General features: G+C 36.1%; 1 protein-coding gene across 1 annotated transcript; it reads left to right on the plus strand.

Annotated features, from left to right (window-relative positions):
* The first annotated feature begins 4060 nt into the window (after positions 1-4060).
* On the plus strand, positions 4061-12838 carry LOC123273744. Its single transcript, XM_044741222.1, has 4 exons — positions 4061-4413; positions 4877-5467; positions 6842-6870; positions 12774-12838. Exons 1-4 carry the CDS (start codon positions 4061-4063, stop codon positions 12836-12838), a joined length of 1038 nt encoding a protein of 345 aa, XP_044597157.1.
* The last annotated feature ends 7137 nt before the right edge of the window (positions 12839-19975 follow it).

Consider the following 19975-nt stretch of genomic DNA (forward strand, 5'->3'; position numbering starts at 1 on the left):
TTGTTCTCACTAAAGATCTAAAAAAAATTTTAAGAACGGGTTTTTTCACTAAAACTGATAATTAATACACTAAGCAATGTTTTCAATGAGTTCAGTATCCTTGACTAATGAAATCTATATAAATATATAATATGATTATATATATACAAGCGAAATCGATTTTTCTTGAGTTGAAATTCTTCCTAAAAAATTTGGGGTACTCAATGACGCGCGCCAAGTACGATAAAAAAAATTTTTTTTTTATTTTTTAATTTTCAACAAATTTTTTTTCAATTTTTTCAACATTATGACGGTTTCTTGGTATTTTTTTGTATTTCACATCTTTTTGTAGAGAATGAAAATTATTAAAACGAGCCTAATTTTTTTTGTAAAGTGCAAATGTTATTGAGATGAGTTTTATGAATGTGGACTAGGCGCAATTTTTTACAGTGAAACTGTTTTTGTTCGGATTTCAGTATTTTTTGTAATTATAATAAAAATTGACAATTTTAATTTAATACATTTCCGGTGGCAAACTATCTCCTTTAAGCTATAGTTCATGTAAAAGTTATTCTTGCGCCGCCTGGCGTGTGTAATTGCAAGCTGTCAAATATCTTTTTTTCACTGTAGTTTCCCATCTATTATAAGATTAGCATGCATCCTTACATTATTTAGTCTCTGGCCGTCCGCTTTTTACGTAAGAAAAAAGTTAAAATCTAAAAATCTGGGTCGCTATAGTTTGTGCTGATTATTTTTAATAATTTTTAATAGAAATTATAAAGATAATTGATAACAATCAAGTAATACGCGTAATAAAAAGCATGAACTACTATTATAAAATATCATATAGAAAAAAAATTAGGAAAACGGTTGACCCTGAAGGCCATCCCTGCAACTTCCCGCTAATTCCATACTTAGGCGCTTAAAATTGCACCAATGGCGTTTTTGAGCTCTTCAAGCTCAAAAATACAATTTATGGGTTATTTTGAGCTCTCCAAGCTCAAAGAGATTGTTTTCCTATGCTTTTGAGCTCTTCGAGCTCAAAAGTCTGATAGGGATTTGATGACACTATATTTTGAATTTTTAAACCGCAATAACTTTTGAATGAGTAAACCGATTTTCACGCGGTTCGCAGCATTTGACGCAGTTTTTCAAGCCTCACAAAGAATTTAAAATTTTGAATTGATCGCGCTAGGAATTTTGGAGTTATCCCGAAATAACACTTTTTTCGGTTTTCTTTCGTTCACGATATCTCTCGAACGAATCAACCGATGTTGACTGGACTGGTGGTGATCGACGTGGTTTTTTGAGGTTAAGAGCTGATTAGATTTTGAAATTGAAGTATTAAGCCGTTTAAAAGTTATTCCAAAAAAACCACATTTGAAAAAAAATTTTTTTTCAGTTTTTTTAAGATTTCTCAAAATCTATTGATCTGAATCGGTCTAAATAGTTTTCAAAATCTAAGTTTGGTCAAGCCCTTTCGAATGACACCAACCGCGATGATATCGGTTCAGCCGTTCAAAAGTTATAAGCGGTTCACATACTTTCACACACACACACACACACACACACACACACACACCAGATGGAAGGGTGGAACGAAGAAGTATTGCCTGGTGGCGACCCTAGACATCAGAAATGCCTTCAACTCCGCCAATTGGGAATGCATCATGCAGGCCCTCCAAGAGAAGAATGTACCAGAATACCTTCTTAAGATCGTAGCAAGCTACTTTGAAAACAGGGTCCTGAAGTATGACACGAAGAACGGTCCAAGGGAGTATGCTATTTCTGGAGGTGTACCACAAGGTTCAGTTCTAGGCCCGCTCCTGTGGAATATTATGTATGACGGCCTATTAAGACTAACTCTGCCAAGAAACGTCAAACTCGTAGCATATGCAGACGACGTAGCCGTAGTGATCGTTGCCAAACATCTTGACGAGATAAACCATGTGTTCGATCTCACTTTCGAGCGCGTTAACCGGTGGATGGACGCAGTGAACCTGCAACTGGCGCAACACAAAACTGAGGCAGTGCTTATTACCAGCAGGAAAGTGGTAGAGACAATTAAGCTGAAAGTCGCCGAACAAGAAATCACATCACAACCTTATATTCGATATTTAGGAGTGATGCTTGATGCCCGACTCAACTTTAAGCAGCAGGTAGAACACGTCAGTGCCAAGGCGTCAGCAGTGGGAACAAGTCTAGCACGACTGATGCCGAACATCGGAGGGCCAAAGCAGAGCAGAAGGGTACTGTTATCATCTGTAGTCACATCGGTGCTTACATATGGTATATCTATTTGGATCAACGCTCTCGAGATGCAAGAATCATGGAGGAAGGCTGGACCAGTATACCGACGGTGTGCCTTAAGAGTCGCCAGCGCCTTCCGCACAATATCCGAGGAAGCAGTGTGCGTTATTTCCGGAACTCTGCCTCTCAGAGTCCTCGCTGAGGAAAGACGGAACCTTTATCATCGTAAAAGGTCAACTACACTAAGCGCTGAAGAGCTCAGAACTGAAGAACGGCAAAACAGCTTCGACCGATGGCAGCTCCAGTGGGACGCTGCAGAAAAAGGAAGATGGACGTATCGTCTTATACCGAGGATCGACGACTGGCTGAACCGGAGTCATGGAGAGGTTAACTACTACCTTACGCAGATGTTGTCAGGACACGGCTGCTTCCGAGCCTATCTTCACCGCTTTAAGCACGACGATTCTCCGGAGTGCCCATCCTGCCCAGGTGTCGCTGAAGACGTGGAGCACGTGATCTTTGCATGTCCTCGTTTTAACCAACAGCGCGATGAATTAGAGAAGATTCTAAAAAAGAGAATTCAACCAGAGACAATAGTAGAAGAAATGCTGTCATCAGAAGCTGTCTGGAACGCCACGAGCACCTTTGCCACTGAAGTGCTTACAGAGTTGCGGTCCATCGAGAGAAAAAGAGCAGAAAACAGAAACTAGAAGGGAGATAGAAATAAAAACATCTTAGCCACCAGAAGGAAGAGCGGCAGCTAATTCCTCCCCCCGCGAAGAAATGCCTTACGGCGGTACCATGGGGGATCAGAGGATAGAAGAGAAAGGGGTTTAGGGTTTAGTGGGTAGGGGCGTTAGTGTCGAGTTAGTATGACGCTGCGTCGAGTCGCCACATATCCAGGCCAAACAGCTATGCCTAGAATCCGTAACAAGGATTCCCCCACAAAACACACACACACACACACACACACACACACACTCGGGGCAGAAGAGATACTGCTACCGAGCGCGTCTCCCCAAGCGGATGGGAGAACGCTCGCTGTCCTTGGATGACACTTAATCTCTTAGTTGATGAGGTACAGCGGGTAGGAGCCAAGCAAAATAACCAAACAAAATACGCTCCCGTGGACAAAACTCCCCTTTAATGGGTTGGTCGCACTAACTGACCTAACAAGACGATCGTTCTCTGCTGTGACCCACTGGGAGTGACCGGAACCTGTATCGTAGTTTCCGACGATGCAGGCCATGGCTGATGTGAGCTTGCTCTACCGAGGTGTAAGTTGCAGCAGTGGATCAGGAGCCAGCCACTTCGGGCCTTGATCAGGAAGTACGCAGTGAGTGTTAGAGATCAGAATCTTCACCGCTCCGAGCGAGTCTAGTCCGTTCGTGTATTCCGGGACTGGCTAAGTGTCGGCTAGGCCTCAGGGAACTGGGGTAGGAGTACTATCTCCGAGGGTACACCCGTTCTTAGTTATGGCAACCCGCTCCACTCCGTACGATGCGCTGGTAAATTAAAAAGTATGAGTAATTCAAAGGAAACAAACAAAAGTGGAAACGGGCTACATGCCCAACAAGCAGCGATTGACGCAAGCGCTGAAATGAAGCGTTCGCAAGCGCTCAAACGCCTTGAAAAGCTGATCAGTGAGTTGAATGATTTCGTTCAACCAAAGGTCAACATTCACAAAGAGATTAAATCCAAGATGACTGGTGTAACTAACGCCCTTCAAAGGTTTGAGAAGCTGGACGAGGAGTGGCGCTCATCATTGCAGCGCATATCCCATGCTACACCGGAGAAAGACTGTCTGGCTATCGACGTGACTGACGAAGCAATGGACACCAGAGCTGAAGGTGACAGTGAATCAGTCGCGGAAGACAAAAGTGAAGCCAGCAACAAGTCAGGTAAGAGAAAAAATCGACCTTCTCCTGACCCAACAATCAGCCAAGCCATGAAGAAAAAGGATTTGAAGAAAAGCCCTCCACAAGGAGCGGCAAGGCGAAGCGACGAACAGGAAAAAGCGTCAGTCTGGCAAAAAGTTCAGTTCAAGCAAGAGCTAAAGCGACAGAAGAAAGAGATGCTCTCAAAACAGACGTCAAAGGAGCCCCGACCTGAACCCAAGCGAAAGAAACCACGGAAATGGATCAGACCGGATGCCCTCATCATTCGGCTGACAGAGAAAGCAAAGTACGCCGAGATCCTGCGCCGAATAAAACAGGACGTCCCTGACGACCAGGTCCGCAGTACGGTAGAGAAAATCCCGCCAAATGTGCATTATGTGCTGAGATTGAAAGTACAGAGAATGTTGCCCACCATGCCGGTACCCATAAGTGCCCGTTATTTCAGGATGCACTCCAGAAGTTGACGAACAAACAAGCATGAGGATACTGCAGCTCAATCTCAACCATTGTGAGGCAGCGCATGACCTGCTCATGCAATCCGTGCGAGAACTAGAGCTTGACTTGGTACTGATAGCAGAGCCATATAAACACCTGAGTACCCAACCCTGGGAATCTGACAGCACATCCAAAGCTGTCATCTGGTCATGTGGCAAGCTCCCTTTCCAAAATGCAGTCGACAACAGCAATGCCGGCTTTGTAGCAGTATCAGTAGAGGGCATCCGCTTCTATAGCTGTTACGCACCACCTAGCCTCTCTACTGTCGAATTCACCGCATTTCTGGATCGACTTACCGAGGACGCGAAGCATTACCACCCAGTGGCAATAGCTGGGGACTTCAACGCCTGGGCAGTAGACTGGGGTAGCAAGAATACAAACGCGCGAGGAAAGGAATTACTAGAAGCCTTTTCTACATTAGATGTAGTACTGCTCAACAATGGTGACACACCAACCTACACCAAAGGAGACACAAGTTCTATTGTAGATCTCACTTTCGTCAGTGGCAGCCTCACCAGAGGTCATATCAACTGGAAGGTGATGGATACCTACACAGCCAGCGACCACAACGCGATTCTCTGGGAAATATTAAACGCCCAGAGCCCAAGAAGACCTAAAAAGCAACTTAACACCATTGGTTGGAAGGTAAAAACTCTTGACCCAAGGGCATTGTTAGTAGCTCTCAATAATGACCAGATTATCGCGGGCTGCGCAGAAGAGAAGACCAAGGACCTGATGAAAAGAGTGACCCAGGCGTGTGACGCCAGTATGTCTCGTAGACGTGGCATAAACACAAGACCTTCCGTTCACTGGTGGAACGACCACATCAGCGCCCTTCGTAAAGAGTGTGTTACGAGTGGAAACTTTGGTCAATTTAATGAGTAATACAAAATATTCCTACTGTAAGTCAATTGAAATAGAAGGATCAGGATTTAAGAAAATAAAAGAAGAACAGGTACTACAATGGAAAATTTGGTCAACTTAATGAGTAATACAAAATATTCCTACTTCAAGCCAATTTCAATACAAGTATCAGGATTTAAGAAAGTAAAAGAAGAAGAGGGGTTGAAATCGATTAAAAGGAGCGCCGGAAAATAAATAAACACAGGTCGAAACAACGTTTGCGCGACTAACGAGAACAGGACTCCAGGAAAAAGAAGAATAAAGACTTTAACTATGCCAATGTGGACGGTAATATTCCATTTAAGGTCCCCCACGAACAATACAGGATTCACATGAGTGGTACCTCACACCATTCTAAAGTGAGTCACCTGAGGAATATTCCAGAATAAAATCCATCCCTTAGCAGTATTATAAAAAGCAAGCATCGGACTGCCAGAGCCAGTGCGACAGGAGCTTTCGAACTAAGAGTAGTCCAGTGCGTCAGGAGCTTTTAAACTACGAGGAGGCCCTCAACAAGTGCCAGTGCGTCAGGAGCTTTTAAACTAAGAGTAGGCCAGTGCGGCAGGAGCTTTCGAACTAAGAGTAGTCCAGTGTGTCAAGAGCTTTTAAACTAAGAGGAAGCTCTCAACAAAGTGCAGTACAGTAAAATTTCGGGAACTCTTTTGTCTTGAATAAGATTCCAATCAACTAAATTTCAATTTCTAATCGACATCTATTTATTTCTACTGAAATCAAGCATCGATTTCGAAAATTAAAATTAAATACAACAGAGTAAATACCGAATTAGACTCCATCATTCACCAACTCCAGCATTGAAGTTGAAAATCAACTTAGTGTCTCGCGCACTCAACATCGGAGGACCTTCCAGTTTCAACGCCTCCATTCTCCAGATTCAACATCTCCAACCTCTAGACGAATCAACGCCAAGTTCATTGCGACATCACCTTCAACAACGAAGACGACCTAAAATTCAACTTCACGCAATTACTCACTGACCAATTCCAATCGTAACAACCCGGTAGAGAAGTATTCCGTAACAACATCCTGAGTGTACCAGTTATAAATAAAACACCTATTTAATATTATTCAAATCGTAAGTAAATATTTAATTTCTTTCTTTAATATTTCATTTTCTCCTCTTTTCCTTTTTCCAACCGGTTCTGATGGTCATCCCTTAGTGTTAACTAGTCAATAAGTTTCTAAATCAAAGAGATCTGTCAATAAGTGTGACTGCCACTCCCAGGGTAAAGGCATTTAGTTGTCTGACCGTACAAACAAGCAGTCGATCACATTTGTGTCGTCCCAGGACGTAACAAGTGTCATCAGAAGAGAAGAATATCTCAGCGTGGCTGCCGACGACCTAACTCTGTGGAGCTGGTCGCAGAGTACAAAAAAGCCCGTCTATCCCTGAACAAAGCCATCAAAGATAGCAAAAGAAAATGCTGGAAGGAGCTCATCAACGAGGTGGACAGAGATCTGTGGGGTAGGCCGTATAAGGTGGTCATGACCCATCTTAAAAACCAGCTAATGCCATCGTCCACGTGTCCTCAACTCCTACAGAAGATCGTTAACGCGTTGTTCCCCGAACAAAGCAAGTTTAACGACCTATTAGCGCAGAATGAAATGGATGACATTCCATCTGTCACGGAGGGAGAACTGATGGAGGCTTGTAATCGTGTAGGGAACAATAAAGCACCGGGATTGGACGGGGTCCCCAATATTGCTTTAAAAACAACTATAAAAGCAGTGCCATCATTGTTCCTGGACGTCTACGACACATGCCTCAAGGAAGGGATTTTTCCTCGGAAGTGGAAGCAGCAACGACTAGTACTACTTCCAAAAGGGAAAAAGCCACCAGAAGAACCGTCATCTTATCGACCACTTTGTATGTTAGACACGACAGGTAAGATACTTGAGCGTATAATCCACCAAAGAATAGAAGCAGTTGTCGATCCACTCCTAGCAGATAACCAGTATGGTTTTCGGAAAGGACGATCAACCCTGGACGCAATCAACTTGGTTGTTGCAACGGCCAAGGAGGCAATCGAAGGGATCAGATGGAAGGGTGGAGCGAAGAAGTACTGCCTGGTGGCCACTCTGGGCATCAAAAATGCCTTCAACTCCGCCAACTGGGACTGCATTATGCAAGCCTCTGAAGAGAAAAACGTACCAGGATACCTACGTAGGATAGTGGCTAGCTACTTCACAGACAGAATCCTGAGATACGACACGAACAATGGTCCAAAAGAGTATGATATTACCGGAGGTGTACCCCAGGGTTCTGTTCTGGGTCCACTTCTGTGGAATGTCATGTATGATGGCCTGCTGAGACTGACTCTTCCAAGAAGTGTCAAGCTTGTTGCATATGCAGACGATGTAGCTGTCGTAATCGTTGCGAAACACCTAGATGAGATAAATCACATGTTCGGTATCACCTTTGAGAAAGTTAACCGGTGGATGGATTCAATGAATCTACAACTGGCTAAACAGAAGACTGAGGCTGTGCTTATTACCAGCAGAAAAGTGATAGAGACCATAAAACTGAAAGTCGGAAAACAAGAAATCACATCACAACCATATATCCGATATCTGGGAGTGATGCTTGATGCCCGACTCAACTTTAAGCAGCAAGTCGAACACGTGAGTGCAAAAGCATCCGCAGTGGTAGCTAGCTTAGCACGACTGATGCCAAACGTCGGAGGCCCAAAGCAGAGCAGAAGACTACTACTATCATCTGTAGTCACATCAGTGCTCACTTACGGAATATCTATCTGGGCGGACGCACTAGAAAAGCAAGAATCATGGAGAAAGGCTGGACCAGTCTACCGTCTGAGTATCTTAAGAGTAGCAAGTACCTTCCGCACAATATCTATGGAAGCAGTGTGTGTCATCTCCGGAACTTTGCCTCTCAGAGTCTTAGCTGAGGAAAGTCGGATCCTTTACCAACGAAAGAAGTCGACCACACTAAGCGCTGAGGAGCTTGGAACAGAAGAGCGGCAGAGGAGCATAAGTAGATGGCAACTACAGTGGGATGCCACAGTGAAGGGTAGGTGGACGCATCGTCTCATACCAAGGATCAACGTTTGGCTGAACCGGAGTCACGGTGACGTCAACTATTATCTTACACAGATGTTATCAGGACACGGCTGTTTCCGGGCGTATCTCCACCGCTTCAAGCATGATGATTCCCCGGAATGCCTGTCCTGCTCAGGAGTCAATGAAGATGCAGAGCACGTTTTCTTTGAGTGCCCACGTTTTTACCCACAGCGAGATGAGCTGGAGAATATCCTGAAGAGGAAAATCCAACCAGAGATAATTGTAGCAGCAATGCTGTCATCAGAAGCTGTCTGGAACGCTACCAACACGTTTGCAACAGAAGTCCTTAAAGACTTGCGTTCCACCGAAAGAAAAAGAGCAAATAGCAGAAGATAGAAGGAAGGTAGTTAACACCTTAGCCACCAGAAGGAAGAGCAGAAGCTAGATCCTCCCTTCACGAAGTAATGCCTGACGGCGGTTTCCATGAGGGATTAGAGGAAAGAAGGAAAAGGGGTTTAGGGTGTAGTGGGTAGGGGCGTTAGTGTCGAGTTTTAGTATGACGCTGCGTCGAGTCGCTACATATCCAGGCCAAACAGCTATGCCTAGAATCCGTAAAAAGGATTCCCCCCCCTAAAAAAAAAAAAAAAAAAAAACACACACACACACACACACACATACAGACGCCGTGACAACCTCGCGGAGATAGTCAGGGAAGCTTCCTGTGACCTTCAAACGTCGAGATCTGATGAAAACTCGGTTTTTGCAAAACGGGATGAAAACAATAACTTCCCGATTTGTGAAAATCTTCGATTTTCGTAGCGGGAAGTTAAAAATCAAAATAAATTTGAAAAAAAATTTGTAACCTCAAAAAACCGTTCTGCTTACGGGGTATATACACACTCGGTAGTCTGGCTTGAGAACGGAACTTGGCGCCAGACTCTATCGAGTCTGTTGATTTTTTCATTTTTCTATTTTATATCTTTTTGTGAAGAAAAAAAAAATTTTTTTTTCCCTTAATAGTCTTATGAACCTGGACTTGGCGCGATTTTTTTACAGTGAAACTGTTTTTGTTCGGATTATAATTACTATTATTGTTGTTATTATGATTATCAATATTATTTATTGTTATTATGATATTGTTGTTGGTAAATGACACAATGTATCAAACGCATAGTTATGTTACGTATTATCAAGAGATTAAGATTATTTAAAACCCGCCGAATTGAATGACAGTGCCATCTACTGGCAGCAACCATGAGATTATAGAATGTACACTATCTTCAATGAAAATTCCCCAGACACTGAACAGCTGGTTTATCCCAAGAAAGTAGAACTCGAACAACGTTTAGTCTATTGTGTATTTAGACTGGTTAATAAATATTATGTAAGAAATATCATCGTTTCAAACTTCGCTCAATTAACAAGTAGTGCCACCTACAGGCAACAATCATCAAGACGTTTGTAGTATCTGTACATTGCTCGAACAGAATTACTCAGATCTTGATCAGCTGACTTTTCCGAAGATAAAAAAATCGAACAATTCTAGCTCTTTTAAGTATTAACTCTAGTTAATAAACTTGATTACTTACATTAGATCTTGATAAGCTGACTTTTCCGAAGAAAGCAAAATCAAACAATTCTAGCTCTTTTAGGGCCAGTTTTTCAAATCAAGATAAAATTTTATCCAGGATAAAATTATGATGCCAGTATATTTATATATATGAAATATATAGATATATTTTATCGTTAGATAAAATTTTATCCTAGATTGAAAAACTGGCCCTTAAATATTGACTTTAGTTAATAAATACAAATAAATGAAAAGAAAGTATATTTAGAAAAATACGAATGGAAAGTTATTTAATAATCAATTCTAGGGATTTTATATTGAAAAAAATATTTTAACATTTGTTGTTTTTAAAAAAATTTTTAATTCAAAGTTTGTATTTTTCCCGCGGAAATTGAATGTTTATAAAGTTTTAATATAAATCATTTAAAGTATCACTTTTCGTACAATATCTAGCAGCATTGATAAAATTTTATATCAATAAGCCGCGAATACTTTTTAGCTCAGATTGATAAACTAAATGATCAGTTGTAAGCTTTTAATTTCACATATATTTTGAAAAATTTTTTACATTTTTGTAGTTGTGATAGTTGTAAATTTGAATTTAATACTTTAATACTTAATAATTAAAAAACAATATCAATGATAATAATGATAAACCATATTATCAATTTATTTTTACCATTATAAATATTTTTAGTATTATCCTTATTGTCATTGTTAATATTGTCGTTATTATAATTATTATTATTTTAATTATGATTTAGTGTCAATATCATATTGTTGTTAGTAAATATCACAATTCGTAAACTTATAAATAATATCCGTATTTTGTAATAAATATCGTTTCAAACTTCGCTTAATTAACAAGTAGTACCACCTACAGGCAACAATCATCAAGACGTTTGTAGTATCTGTACATTGCTCGAACAGAATTACTCAGATCTTGATCAGCTGACTTTTCCAAAGAAAGCATAATCAAACAATTCTAGCTCTTTTAGGGCCAGTTTTTCAAATCAAGATAAAATTTTATCCAGGATAGAATTATGATGCCAGTATATTTATATATATGAAATATATAGATATATTTTACCATTAGATAAAATTTTATCCTAGATTGAAAAATTGGCCCTTACATATTGACTCTAGTTAATAAATGCAACTAAATGAAAAGAAAATATATTTAGAAAAATATAGATGGAAAGTTATTTAATAATTAATTCTAGGGATTTTATATTAAAAAAAATATTTTAACATTTTTTGTTTTTAAAAAAATTTTTAATTCAAAGTTTGTATTTTTTCCGCGGAAATTGAATGTTTATAAAGTTTCAATATAAATCATTTAAAGTATCACTTTTCGTACAATATCTAGCAGCATTGATAAAATTTTATATCAATAAGACGCGAACATTCTTTAGCTTAGATTGATAAACTAAATGATCGATTGTAAGCTTTTAATTTTACATATATTTTAAAAAAATTTTTACATTTTTGTAGTTGTGATAATTGTAAATTTAAATTTAATACTTTGATACTTAATAATTTAAAAACAATATCAATGATAATAATAATAATAAATCCTATTATCAATTTATTTTTACCATTATGAATATTTTTAGTATTATCCATATTGTCATTGTTAATATTGTCCTTATTATAATAATTATTATTTTCATTATTATTTAGTGTCAATATCATATTGTTGTTAGTAAATATCACAATTCGTAAACTTATAAATAATATTCGTATTATGTAAGAAATATCATCATTTCAAACTTCGCTTAATTAACAAGTAGTGCCACCTACAGGCTACAATCATCAAGACGTTTGTAGTATCTGTACAGTGCTCGAACAGAATTACTCAGATCTTGATCAGCTGACTTTTCCGAAGAAAGCAAAATCAAACAATTCTAGCTCTTTTAAGTATTGACTCTAGGTAATAAATGCAATTGAATTAAAAGAAAATATATTTAGAAAAATACATATGTAAAGTTATTTAATAATATATTCTAGGGATTTTATATTAAAAAAAATTTTTAACATTATTTGTTATTAAGAAAATTTTTAATTCAAAGTTTGTATTTTTCCCGCAGAAATTGAATGTTTATAAAGTTTCAATATAAATCAATGAAAGTATCACTTATCGTACAATATTTAGCAGCATCAATAAAATTTTATATAAATAAGCCGCAAATACTCTTTGGCTTAGATTAACAATCTAAATTATCAATTGAAACTTTAATTTTACATGAATTTTTACATTTTTTTGTAATTGAGATAATTATAAATTCAAATCTAATCCTCAATACTCAATAATTTAAAAATGATAATAATAATAATAATAATAATAATAATTGTTACGTTTTGGCAAATATTAAATTTATTAAAAATTTTATTAATTAATATTTAAAATAATATTTGATTAAAATAATAAATTAATCGTCATTTGAGGTATCTCGTAACGGAAATACCTCGAGATAACAGATTTCTGAAACGTCAACGCAGCCCAGTAGACTGAACAGTCTACGTTGTGGGACTTGGACTGCGTTGATGTTCACATAGGGTAACCTGAGATGCAACGTCGCTAAAAATTGTTATAAAAACCCAATGTAATCAATATTTTTTTTGATTCATTCTGTCTTCAGACTTCATCTGGAGCAGTCAGTCCTCGGACCTAGCAGAGGAGCAATCTCTGCCGGTCCGAGGCTGAACCTGCCTAATCCTTTTCAAATAAATTTTATTAATTGTCAATCAATTAGTATGGATATTTATTAAAACCTCATTCCCAGGGTGTAAGCGCTTTTATTAGCTGTTTTCCACTCTGGTGAAATCGCCGAAGCGCTAGCCAGCGTTTAGGCACTCCAAAATCACCTACCAAAATGCCTACTATGAGGCAGGTTAATTGAAAGTAACATAAAATTTTATAAACTTAAATTTTAAAAGTGATTTCGCGGATTAAACCAGTGACATGACCCACCTGGAGTCTATTGACATCCTAACGAGGTCAAAATCTGGACTTGAATAATTTTTAGATTAATTTACCAAAAATTGAGAACGTAACATAATAATAATAATTATAATAATAATAATTATAATAATAATAATAAATATCGTTGCTATTATATTTATCAATTTATTATTAACATTATAATTATTTCCATTTTTTAACTATTATTATTATTATTATTATTACTTCATTCATTCTGTAGTATGTGTACGACTTCGTACATGTACCATTCTCCAAGCGTGTATTACGTATAAAATTTGAATTTCCCGGGATTTGTAACCGTATATATACGGTGCTGTTTGTGTACGGAGTCGTATCGTTTGCTTGCTGTACCTTAGCCACATCGTTAGTTTATTATATAGAATTATATACAACAATACTTTCTCGCAGTGATCTCAAAGTAAATAAATAAAAGGATAACTGCAAGCAATTCACCTTAGTTTATTAACATGTGTGTGAGCACCTTTAAGATTGGAGTTTACTTATCTACGGTACTAACTTAAATCTCGCGTTGGCTGCATTTTTTACCGCAAACTATCCCCTTGAAGCTACAGTTTATGTAGATATAATTCCAGTGCGCCCTGGCGGCCGTAAATGTAAGCTGTCAATACTTTTTTTAACTGTAGTTGCGTATCTATAGGAGGATTACTATACATTTTTATTTTATCTAGTCTGTGGCGCTGACATTTTCTCCATCAAAAAAAAGTCAGGATCGAAAAATGTGAGCGCGCTATAGTATGTGCTGATAAAATTTAATAATTTCAAGTAAATAAATTGTTATAAGTGAATATAAATTAATTAATACGGTAAAATTAATTATGACCCACTGTTATAATATACAAATTAGTGAAAAAAAGTACCATATAATTAAATAAAATTATACAACCTCAAAAAACCGTTCTGCTTACTGTAAACACATTCGGTAGTCTGGCGCTCCGTTTGCAACGGGATTTTTGAACGGAACTTGGCGCCAGATTCTACCGAATCTGTAGATATATAGATATACTAAGACTTAGTATGTAAAGATGATGAGAGAAAATAACATTTAGAATATTTTTAATAACTAACCGAATGCTCAGGAGAATGTAAAAATATTACATCATATAATATTACATCATATTCAAAAAGATTAATTGATAAAAAACACTCAAAATTTGTGAAAATTTAAAATGGAATTTGAAAGTTTATTTTCATTATTTCAAGTGCACTTAATATTTTCATTTGCTTACAAAGAATATCAAAAACATAAAATAATAATTGTTTCTGTTTAGTTTTCTACATATTAATCCTGTATATTAATATAGATGAATTTAACATATTTGTGATGTTATTAAGGAATTTAATTATTGTAAGAATATGATTTCTGATTTTTGATTAGTTAAAAAAATTAGATGCGCGAAGCACAAAGTTTAAAATTCTAGTTCTATCTTGATGAGACAATTATACACGTTTAAGAAATACTACAATTTTGAACTTTACCCTTCGCATGCCCAATTTTTCAACCAATCAAAAATCAGAGACCATATTCTTACAATAATTAGATTTTTAAGTAATTTTTACAACTATTTTTTTTAATTCGTCTAGTTTAATAAAGAAAATTTATTTTTCACTTACCTTTTTATAAATATAATTGATAAGCATACAATTATTAGTAGGAACCATTTTTATAAATAAAAAATAATTTATAAGATTTAAAATTTTTTTGTCTTTTTATTAATATTTTTTAAATATAATTTTTTTCATGTACCAATATATGATTAACACACATGAATAAAGTTTTTTCAAATATACATACAATAATATTAATAAAATGTATGAACTCTTTCATATAATAGAATAATATTTTTGATAGAAAAGTTTTTTTTTTTTAAAAATGATATAAAAAATCAATGATGATAATTAACTAATCATCATCACTGAGGTAAATAACCTCAATTGGTTGTGGCTTCTTCTGCTGTTGCTGCTGCTGCTGTCGTTGCTGACATTGTTGGGTTGTTGCACCAACTGTTCCTGGAATCCTGATGAAAACAGTTCTTCACGACTGATGATGTATGGAAAAGTTGATGAGTCACGATCAACTTTGAACCAAACTATCTTTTCCAAAATCATCACAGATTCTTCACTGACGTCGGGAATAGTTATTTTAGCTCCATTCAAGTTACCGGTCAAAATAAATTGACGCTGTAAAGCTAATTTCATAACGTCCATTAAAACAAAATTTGTCAATTCGATTTCCCACTCAACTGGTGATATGATTAAGTCCACATTCAAATTTGGAAGGGCCATGGTTAGTTTTCCTTTAAAAATCGAAAAATTAATTAGTAAAAAAATTATACAGTACTCGATGAAAAAAATTTTTTTTTTAACAACTATTCAAAAAATTTAAAAACATAAGTTTTTTTCAAGTGACCAATTTAAAATAAAAAATTCTTCTCACCTAGATTCGTCAGGTGAAAAAAACAACTTTTCACAAAAAAATAAAAACTAGGATTCACTCAGAAATTTGACAGAAATTTTTTCACTTGCATGCACGTGGTCACGTTGATGAACTGATTCAGTTTGATGGTTAGTCCACTTATACTTGTTTATATAGAGCAAAAATACACTCAAAACTTTTAGATGTGACAATCAATGAGTATCTGTGTGGAGTAAATAGAACTTATTGATATTTCGGATACACATTTCCAGGAGTATCGAGTTGCAAAGATAAGAAAATTGCGTTTGTTAAAAATTATTGTGATGCGTTGCAAGATGTTTTTCATGTTTTAGATGTAGAGTGATTAGAACTTATTGACAACACATGTTAGATACACACTTCCAGGAGTATCGAGTTGCAAAGATAAAAAAAATTGCGTTTGTCTAAAATTATTGTGATCCCTGTTTAAAATTTCCAATAGGATCCCATCAAAAGCGACAAAAGCCACTTAGAAACCCATAAATTTTATTGGTTTCTAAGTGGCTTTTGTCGCTTTTGATGGGATCTTATTGGAGCTTTTCAACAGGGATGCACTCTCAGATGTTTTTTTATGTTTGAGAAATTTCTATCAAGATCTCGATTTATAATCAATTTTGAGAACTTCATATTTTTTACTAGATGCATCATTTTTTGTAAAAAAAAATGTTTTTTACAAAATTTTTAGTATTGTGCAATATTATTTAATTTATATTTTTCAACAATTTTTATTTACATAGATATACAGTTACATCAATTAAAACTTGTTTTCAAAAGTTACCGCAATGAATCGTAAGGCAATTTTTTTCTCATGTTTTTCAATTTAATAAAATGCGTAATATTTTTTCGAAGGTTACAGCTTTCTCAATGGAGTCAAATTATAGACCGGAAGTATAAGTCTAACTCCTTTTTTTAAATAATAACATTACTCTTGTAAATATTTGACATCATCAATAATGATTGCGGTTTTAATTGTATGAGATCATGCATTTTTTTTTTTGTGTGACAAGTATGTATGATAAAGCTATTCTCTAGAAAGTGTATAAAAGAAAACAAACGGTTCGAGTTGTATTCAACATTTTTTTATTCATAATCATAATACATCAATTTATTTAAAAACGCTAATAAATTGTTGTGACAAAAGTTAAATGAAATATAAATAATTCTCCATAAACCAAATTTTCAAACGCTGAACATTTTCCAATGCACAGTGATAATCATCGTATATGATATCACTATGTTCAAGTTCTGGATGTTGGATAAAATGAGTAATTTTTGGTAAGCTTCTGAGTGATGGACATCCTAATGATTCAAGATTAATGACTTGTTTAGTCGAACTACAAATACTCTGAATCCATTTTTTTTTTTCGTGACCTTTGACGTAAATGTATTCGTAATCTCTCACAATAAAATTGAGAAATTCTTCGAGACAATCATAAGGTATGACTCCTTTATCCCATGGTATACCATGATGCTTACGTATCAGCCATAAGTTCATGTGTTAATAGTTATTAAGTAGCCTGCTCCAATTACAAGGTGGCTTAAAAATTTTAACAGACAGTACATTTGAATGATCTAATGTTTTATTTACACTAATTGTTGCAAGCTCTTTTACCACAAAACAATTGTTAGGCATTTTGAAGTCTTGAACATCAACAATAATTTCTCCAGCCATATATCACAAAAAGATAGATGAATTTTAGTCAGTCACAGAAACGATACTGAATATTTTTTTTAAAAACCAGTCTTTTATATTATTCTATTCTACTGCAAACTGTTATGGAGGAAATTGTTTAAATAAATTACTTTGAAATTTTTTGTATGATTCAAAATTTTTATTAATGATTTCATGATTTTTTAGATGTTTACTTCATCCGCTCTTCGAGTTTTTGGAACTTTTCAGTTAATTCTGATAGTTTTTTTATTAAATTTTGTTCATCAGCACAATTTGAGCACAATATTCCCATGCGTACGCTATTAATAACTTCAAAGTTTTTTTCTAATGCAAGGACATCATATATAAATTTTTCAATATATTCAAAAGATTTGTTGTAAAAAACACTATCAATTAAATCATCAAAATCTTCGCAAAACTTTTCAAGTTTTTCAGCATTTTCATTTATTTCCAAGAGTTTTTTTGCCAAATTCTGTTTATCAGCATAATTTATGTATGATGTATCGGCAAAAAGATTTTTTAAATTTCAGAGTTTTTCTCCAATGTAATTATCCAGTTTACAAATTTACCAATATCTTCAGGAGGAACATCACCGAAAAATCTTTCTATTAGATCATCAAAATCCTCACAGAAAGGGTGATTATTCAGTAAAAATGCAATTTCTTGTTCACACAAATTATCTATCTCCATGGTTTAAAAGTTGCACTTGAAGCTCTCATGATACACTAACCAAATGAAGATTTATAAATTGGATAGTTGTGACGAAGTTAGCCAAAAAATGGTGGAATTCCCCCCTTTTTTCCACAAAAATTAAGGCGTGATTGCGATTGCAAAATAAAGATAGTAATAAAGGGCTGAGGCGGTGTTAGCCAGAAATGGCGGACTTACGTCAGCCCAAAATGGCTGGCTTACCCCCCCCCTAACACCAATAGTCGATTAAGAAAGGCAGGTAGCACATTATCGACCGGTGGTAAATTACCGACCGTTGGTAAAACAGATACATGTTGAAAATCACAAATATCGCTTATCGTCCGTCGTTAAATAGTTCGGATCAGAACCCACAATCTGTTTTACCGAGGGGGTAAAGTCCCCCTGTTTATCTACTTTGATTATTCTGTGTAAAAATACAAATTTATTTATGGTCGCCCAGTACTTTTAACGGACGCCTGCTTCTGATTTTTTAATTTAAAATTGCCTCAATTATTCCAAATAAAAATTAAAAACTCAGTAATAACCGCTTAGTACATCTGACTGACCCTTGCTACTCATTTTTCAATTCAAAATTACTTCAATTATTTTGAATAAAAATAAAAATCCATTTATGGCCGCCTAGTGCCTCTAACTAACCATCGCTACTGATTTTTTAATTTAAAATTGCCTCAATGATTCCAAATAACAATTAAAACTCAGTCATAGCCACTTATTGCCTCTGAGTGACCCCGACTACTAATTTTTTAATTAAAAATTAATTCAATTATTCTAAATAATAATAAAAATTCTTTCATTGCCGCCTGGTGCCTCTGACTAACCATCGCTGCTGATTTTTTAATTTAAAATTGTCTCAATGATTCCAAATAAAAATTAAAACTCAGTCATAGCTACTTATTGCCTCTGAGTGACCCCGACTACTAATTTTTTAATTAAAAATTAATTCAATTATTCTAAATAATAATAAAAATTCATTCATTGCCGCCCAGAGCCTCTAACTGACCCTCGCTACTTATTTTTCAATTCGAAATTACTTTTATTATTTTGAATAAAAATAACAATTTATCCATGGCTATCCAGTGCCTCTAACTGACCGTTGCTACTGATTTTTTAATTTTAAATTGTCTCAATTATTCCAAATAAAAATGAAAACTCAGTCATAGCTGACCAGTGCGTCTAACTGACCCTCGCTATTTTTTAACTTCCCGCTAAGAAAATCGAAAATTTTCAAAAATCGGGAAGTTATTGTTTTCACCCCGTTTTGCAAAAATCGAGTTTTTATCAGATCTCGACGTTTTAAGGTCATAGGAAGCTTCCCTGACTACCCCCGCGATTCTGTCACTATGTCTGTGTGTGTGTGTGTGTGTGTGTGTGTGTGTGTGTGTGTGTGTGTGTGTGTGTGTGTGTGTGTGTGTGTGCGTGTGTATGTGTGTGCGTGTGTGCGTGTGTGTGTGTGTGTGCGTGCGCGTGTGTGTGCGCGTGTGTGCGTGCGCGCGCGCGTGTGTGTGTGTGTTTGTGTGTGTGTGTGTGTGTGTGTGTGTGTGTGTGTGTGTGTGTGTGTGTGTGTGTGTGTGTGTGTGTGTGTGTGTGTGTGTGTGTGTGTGTGTGTGACTATGTGACTCGCTTATAACTTTTGAACGACTGAACCGATCGGAACGTACTAAACGGCGTTCTAAAGAGTTCCTTCAAACTTAGATTTCCTTAGAATTTGAACCGATTCAGACCGATAGATTTTGAAAAATTTTGAAAAATCTAAAAAAAAAATAAGAAAAAAATCATTTTTGAAATATCTTTTAAACGGCTCTATTGATCAACTTCAGAAACTTATCTGCCCTTAAGCTTGAGAAACCACGCCGATCGTCGCTAATCCGGTCAAAATCGTTTGATTCGTTCAAGAGATATCGTGAACGAACGAAAACCGAAAAAAGTGTTTTTTTGACATAACTTCGTCATTTCTCCTTGGATCGTTATTAATATTTCTCCTTGAATATTAATTGACACTAAG

The sequence above is a fragment of the Cotesia glomerata genome, unplaced genomic scaffold (assembly GCF_020080835.1).
Source record: "Cotesia glomerata isolate CgM1 unplaced genomic scaffold, MPM_Cglom_v2.3 scaffold_13, whole genome shotgun sequence".
Lineage (NCBI taxonomy): Eukaryota > Metazoa > Arthropoda > Insecta > Hymenoptera > Braconidae > Cotesia > Cotesia glomerata.

What these genes read in the sequence shown, in the direction of transcription:
- LOC123273744 (XM_044741222.1), top strand. Translation starts at nt 4,061, where the DNA reads ATGGACACCAGAGCTGAAGGTGACAGTGAATCAGTCGCGGAAGACAAA. An exon ending in CGGCTGACAGAGAAAGCAAA is followed by an intron (nt 4,414 to 4,876) that starts GTACGCCGAGAT and finishes CGCACCACCTAG; the next exon opens with CCTCTCTACTGTCGAATTCA. An exon ending in ATCAGCGCCCTTCGTAAAGA is followed by an intron (nt 5,468 to 6,841) that starts GTGTGTTACGAG and finishes AGGACGTAACAA; the next exon opens with GTGTCATCAGAAGAGAAGAA.